The 6,491-nt window shown below is 44.9% G+C and overlaps 1 protein-coding gene across 1 annotated transcript in view; it reads left to right on the forward strand.

Moving 5' to 3' along the window:
• Positions 1-381: 381 nt before the first annotated feature.
• The window catches only part of slc2a6 (solute carrier family 2 member 6), a 23,340-nt gene continuing 17,230 nt past the window's right edge, over positions 382-6,491 (forward strand). Inside the window, exons 1-3 of the mRNA XM_043720655.1 lie at positions 382-451; positions 3,293-3,455; positions 5,021-5,227. Coding sequence (XP_043576590.1) covers positions 393-451; positions 3,293-3,455; positions 5,021-5,227 — 429 coding nt within the window. The 5' untranslated portion in view covers positions 382-392. The remainder of the gene's footprint in view (positions 452-3,292; positions 3,456-5,020; positions 5,228-6,491) is intronic.

Here is a 6,491-nt window from a genome sequence, read left to right on the forward strand (position 1 = left end):
AAATATCCAGGGGACTGGACCTGTGCAGCATCACAGACACAAGAGACCAAATGGACTTTCTGTGCAATATTCACATCCCGGATTCCATCCGTTAATAAACTGGCGCTTCTCTGTAAAATCTTGACCTCATAGCAACAGATTTTCCGCAGATTGCACTGGCGGATTGGAGGATTTCAGTATCTCTGACATTGAATCAAGACATTGGCCCGAGTGAACCATCAGGGAATCTGATCAGATCTTTGCAACTATTTCATGCAGCCGGCTAAATGAACGCGGGTTAAAGTGAGTCATTTCTGCAGGACCGTGGAACCCTTTGAAGAGGAAGTCAAAGGCACGGCCCGACAGAATAAAAACGGGATATTATTCAGGCAGAGTCACATACTCGTTTCAGGATGGACTCTCGTTGCCAGTACAGGACCTTCCAAAGGATTCTTCAGCCGACTGAAATGGGGTAAGAAATAAAAAGCTCCTCTTGGATCCAGTAACAGGAACTTTTATTTGGAATAAAGCAGTGCATCTTGAAGAAAAAAAAGTTATTTCACAAAAAAAGTAAAATTTTGCAATATAAACGCCACTGTTTACAGCCTCTCTTCAGTAGTTTGTACAATTCTCCCATTTTAAGTTGGCTAACATCATAATTTTCTTACTCCCTCTAATTTTTCTTCAGTAAGTTGTTATGCCTTAGCATGTGGCAATCCAGCCTTGTTTTTCCTTGATGCGGTGCCTTTATCTAGCCGCTTTCACTTGGTGAGGAGTCCTCACCAAAGTCTGAAATAAAATCAGAAAATGTTGGAAATGTTGAAGTGGTCAGGCAACATTGCCTGAGGAGAAACAGGTCTGTCCCAGCACAAAACAGCATCCGGTCACCGTCGCCTGCTTTTGTGGGATCTTCCTGTGCATGCCTGGTGCGTTGTGTTACCTTCACGGTGACAGTGACTACACGTCTGAATGAACCCCATTGAATGTAATTCACTTTGGAAAGCCCTGAGACTGTGCAAAACAACAAGTCTTTTTTTCTGTTCTTTGTTCACACTTGAAAATGATACATAATGATACCGTGTACAGGCAATAGATATGAGTGATATAGGGGGATATAAGTGAGAGAAACGATTTATATAGGGTGATAGTGCATATATTTGGCATATATGATACAGGGTGATACAAGGTGACATTAAGGTATTCCCCACGTGATGTTATATAAGATGTCATAGAGTCATAGAGATGTACAGCATGGAAACAGACCCTTCAGTCCAACCCAACCCAATCGAGTCCCACCTGCCAGCACCCGGCCCATATCCCTCCAAACCCTTCCTATTCATATATCCATCCAAATACCTCTTAAATGTTGCAATTGTACACCACTTCCTCTGGCAGCTCATTCCATACACATACCACTCTCTGTGTGAAAAAGTTGCCCCTTAGGTCTCTTTTATATCTTTCCCCTTTCAACCTAAACCTATGCCCTCTAGTTCTGGACTCCCCGATCCCAGGGAAAAGACTTTGCCTATTTACCCTATCCATATGGCCCTGCTAATATATTAAACACATGATATATAGAAACATGGAATAAATGTGGAATTGTCAACTTAACCTCTACTTCAATCAATAGAAGTGGTACATGTCGGTTGGAAGAATTTATCAATTTATTGGTCCCCCAGTGCTGAATTCTAAAATTCTTCTAATCCACAAGTTTCCAGCTCGTTTTTAGCAGCCTAGTCCTTTGACCTAATACTGTCTTTAACTGTAATTGATAGTCAAAGCACTCTCCATTTTACCCTTAAAAATGTATACCTTTTTAAAACCAAGCATTTATTGCTTAAATATTTGCCAATGTCTATCTATAGTCAAACGTGTTAATGTAACTTTCCAATCCACTATAACCAACTTTCTCCTCATGGTTTCAAAATTACATTTGTTTCAATGGAAAAGCTCAGTTTCATACTGAGCCTACATCCTTTTTCAACATTATGATCACTTTATGATCACTATTCCCTAAAGGGTCTTTTACAACAAGATTTTTAGTAGCCCTTTCTCATTGCATAATATTAGCCCATGTCTTAGTTTGTCGACATATTTCTCGAGGAAATGCTGTTAAACACATTTCAGGAATTTGACATTCACAAGATTGGTACCCATTAGATGTACCTGCCTTTCTGTAGATTAAAGTCCCCCATGAATACTGTATTCCCCTTGTTACTTCCATCTTTCATATCTGAATGTATACAGTGTGCTACACTGTCATGGCTGTTTCACACCTCACTATGTTTGCTGCCTCTTGCTGTTTCTTAGCTGCATCCAAACAGATTCTACACCCTCTTCTTTTGATTAGAGGTCCTGTCTAACTATAACTGATCCCATTCCTTATAATCAGTGTTTATCCAGGTCTCTCTCCTTTTATCTGTCATTCCTAAACGTCAAATATCCTTTAATATTCAGCTCTTGGCCTTGTAAACTCCAATGGCAAGTTTTTAATTTTGCCTTTTTAACACTGTTCTGCAAATTCTGCAAATGATTTGCGGATTTTCACTTTCATTCTCAACTTTGTTACTTCCCATAAAAAGCTTTTGTTTCTTTTGATCTGGATTCCCTCTAGAGTTTGCAATTTCCCTGACAAGTTTAGTTGAAATTCATTCCAACAGCACAGGGAAATCTCCCCCTGGGATTCATGAGCTCCAGTTCTGATACATACCATGAGATTACATTGAGACAGCCACTCAATCGAATGCAGAATCAAGTTAAAAATGTGCCAACCTAAGCGTAGTTAAAAATAACGAGACAAACAAGTTCAGCAGGTAACAGGCAAAGCTATAGACTGGAAAAGGAACTGTATTGATAATTTAAATGATTAAAATTATTACTCCCCGATAAACCAACCTAATATTACAAGCACTAAAAGACAATGCAAATTTCATAAAGTTAACTATATCATTGTGAGACCAAACCATATGAGGACTAGGGCTACATGTGAACAAGACACAGCCCATTTGGTAAGAACTTAAAATAATCCTCATATATCCCTTTGGAAATTCAGGAAAACCTTTTTCCAGGGGATCAGAAGAATGTGGGACTCACTCTCCAAGGAAGCAGTTGAGGTGAATCGCACTGATGCATTTAAAGAGGAAGCTAGATCAATGCACAAAGTAGACAGCAAAAGCAGTGTATAGCGATGGGGATGGGGATATGAAGAGGGAGTGGGAGGTGATTGGGGTGGATCAGAAATGCTAATACGTACTCATTGGCTTGAATGGCCTATCTGTGTGAAGTCGACATGATAATAGCCTTCACCTTCCAGGAGATTCCAGAACCGTTGGTTGTACCTGGCAGTCTTCACTGCAATCTTGGGAAATCTGAGCTTTGGCTATGCTCTCGTCTACACCTCTCCTGTGATCCCAGAACTGCAGCAGTCTCCCGACCCACTGCTTCGACTGGATGACTACAAGGCCTCCTTTTTTGAGGTAATTAAAGGAAACAACTCATGTTTTCAGAAGAGAATTGTTATTTGTTAGAATGGGCTGTGTAGAGGAAGCTTTACTCTTTATTTAACCCCATGCTGTTCTTGTCCTGGGAGTGTTTGATGGGGAACATTGTAGAGGCAGCTTTACTGTTTCTCACCCCCTGCTAGCACACACACAGATACAAGTTCAGATACACACACACTCCCAGAATCAAGTAAAAAAATGTGCCAACCTAAGAATAACGTGGTTAAAAAACACACGCACATGCACACACAGACACTCTCTCTCTCTCTCAGTGGGTGCTATGGCTGGTGGGAAAGACTGGGAATGCACTTCAATCGCCCCTGACCACAGGGAGAGCTCTGAGATGCTTGTTTTGGTTTGTCCAGGACTTGCTGCTCCTCGAGCTTCCTTCTCCAGGAAGACTGGTTGACTGGTTCACAACTTATACAATCTCTGACTTACTGGTTAAACGCATAGGCTTCCAACAACTGGTGAGGGGAAAAACAGACCTCCTTCAGACATTATGTGGTTGTTTTTCACTGCAGTGAAAAGCACAGCACGTCCCCTTTTGGAGGTCCAAACGCTTCTGGCTAAATTGCTCACATCCAGAAGCTTCAAGCCAATCACATCTACGTTGGCAAGTAGGAGTGACAGTGGCGTAGTGATATTGTCAGTAGCAGAGTGATCCTGAACCCTGAGTTAATGTTCCAGGGAGGTGGGTTCAAATCCTGTTAAGGCAGATGGTGAAATTAGAATGAATTAAAATTAGTTATGTAACCATTGTTGATTGCCATAAAAACCCATTTGCTTTGCCAATGTCCTGAAGGGAACCTGCCAACCTTACCTGGTCGGGCCTACATGTGACTTCAGACCTGTTACAGTCATACAGCATGGCAACAGGCCCTTCAACCCAACTCCTCCATGCTGACCAACTTTCCCAAAACTGAACTAGTCCCATTTGCCTGCTTTTGGCCCATGTCCCTCTAAACCTTTCCTATTTATGTACCTCTCCAAATGTCTTTTAAATGTTGTAATTGTACCAGACTCTATCACTTCCACTGGGAGTTTGTTCCATACATGTACCACCCTCTGCATGAAAAAATTACACCTTAGGTCCCTTTTATATCTTTCCCCGCTTACCCTAAACCTATGCCCTCTAGTTATGGACTCCAGGGAAAATACCTTGTCTATTTACCCTATCCATGCCCCTCATGATTTTATAAACCTGGATAAGGTCACCCCTCAGCCTCCGATGCTCCAGGGAAAGCAGCCCAAGCCCCATTGACTCTGAACTGCCCTCTGGGGTGGAGCCACATGACGGAACAGAGGAAAAAAGCTGGTCATCATTCCACAACCAATCAGTGACTTGCTGCTGGCGGAATCTCCCTGTGTACAGACCCCTGGCTCCAATTGGCCCACAGTAACCTCAGCTCTGCTTTTCCTTGGTTTATAAAACAGTACTTTTCCCAATTCAGTCCATGACCATAACTACAGATAAATAATAAGATGTAGTGGTTACACTATCAATGTATTCCTGTGTGTGTTTCTCTCTACTCTTACAGTCTGTCTTCACCTTGGGTGTTGTGTTTGGAGGCCTCACCACCATGCTCCTCAATGATCTCCTCGGGCGGAAGCTGACCATCATGCTGTCCAGCGTGCCCTCTGTTTTGGGATTTGCCATCATGGGCAGTGCTCAGGCAGTGTGGATGTTGGACCTGGGTCGGGCATTGACTGGGATCGCAGGGGGAATGCTGTCAGGCACAGTTCCGGTAAGATGTGAACAGAAAATCAGGCATCGAGACACTGAGTGGCAGTTACTGAGATAGCACACTGCTGGCTGGGGGCATGGGGGCGGGGGAAGAGAGGGAATGGCATTAGGGATGGGGTGATATGGGGGTGTGTGGGACCTTTTTCCCACATCATGGTGGGGGGGGAGCTCTCCGTGACCACTGAATGAATCCTCACATTACCAAGAGTGAGGAGCAGAAAATATCAGAGCAAAGTGACACTGAGGCTAAGTACCATAAACCCACCCACCATGGACCCAGTGGGCTGAATGGCCTGTTCAGGTGCTGAAAATACCAGGCTAATGCAGTCACCACAAGAAAGGTTGTGTTGGAAATGTTTTTTGAACCACTGCAGTCTGTGTGCTGTAGGTAGACCCACAATGCCTGAAAGGAGGGAATTCCAGGATTTTGACCAAGCGACAGTGAAGGAACGGTGATATATTTCCAAGTCAGGATGGTGAGTGACTTGGAGGGGAATTTGCAGGGGATGGTGTTGCCATGTACCAACTGCCATTGACCCTTGAGGTGGAAGTGGTTGTGGGGTTGGAGGGTGCTCTTGGATCCCTGCACTGTACAGCGAGCTCAAGAAATAAACATCAAGAATATACAGAGATGAAAGATGCGATGGAGCATTGGAGGAGCAGGATCAAAGTGTGATCTTTATCAGGAACATTTGAAGAATCAGACTGACCCCATCGGAATCCACTCATGGGAGCAAGGAGTGAAGCATTAAATCTGCCTGACACTTGCAGTGCCACATTATGGGAGGGGCAGAGCTGAGGGAGCACCGCACTGTAGGAGGGTCAATGCTGAGGGAGCGCCGCACTGTAGGAGGGTCAGCACTGAGGGAGTGCCACACTGTCAGAGGGTCAGCGCTAAGGGAGTGCCGCACTGTCGGAGGGTCAGTGCTGAGGGAGTGCCGCACTGTCGGAGGGTCAGCGCTAAGGGAGTGCCGAACTGTGGGAGGGTCAGTGCTGAGGGAGCACCGCACTGTCAGAGGGTCAGTGCCGAGGGAGTGCTGCACTGTCAGAGGGTCAGTGCCGAGGGAATGCCGCACTGTCGGAGGGTCAGTGCTGAGGGAGTGCCGCCCTGTGGGAGGGTCAGTGCTGAGGGAGCACCGCACTGTTGGAGGGTCAGCGCTGAGGGAGTGCTGCACTGTCGGAGTGTCATTGCTGAGGGAGTGGGCACTGTCGGAGAGTCAGTGCTGAGGGAGTGCCGCACTGTCAGAGGGTCAGTGCTGAGGGAG

The sequence above is a fragment of the Chiloscyllium plagiosum genome, chromosome 30, assembly GCF_004010195.1.
Source record: "Chiloscyllium plagiosum isolate BGI_BamShark_2017 chromosome 30, ASM401019v2, whole genome shotgun sequence".
In the NCBI taxonomy this organism is placed as follows: Eukaryota; Metazoa; Chordata; class Chondrichthyes; order Orectolobiformes; family Hemiscylliidae; genus Chiloscyllium; species Chiloscyllium plagiosum.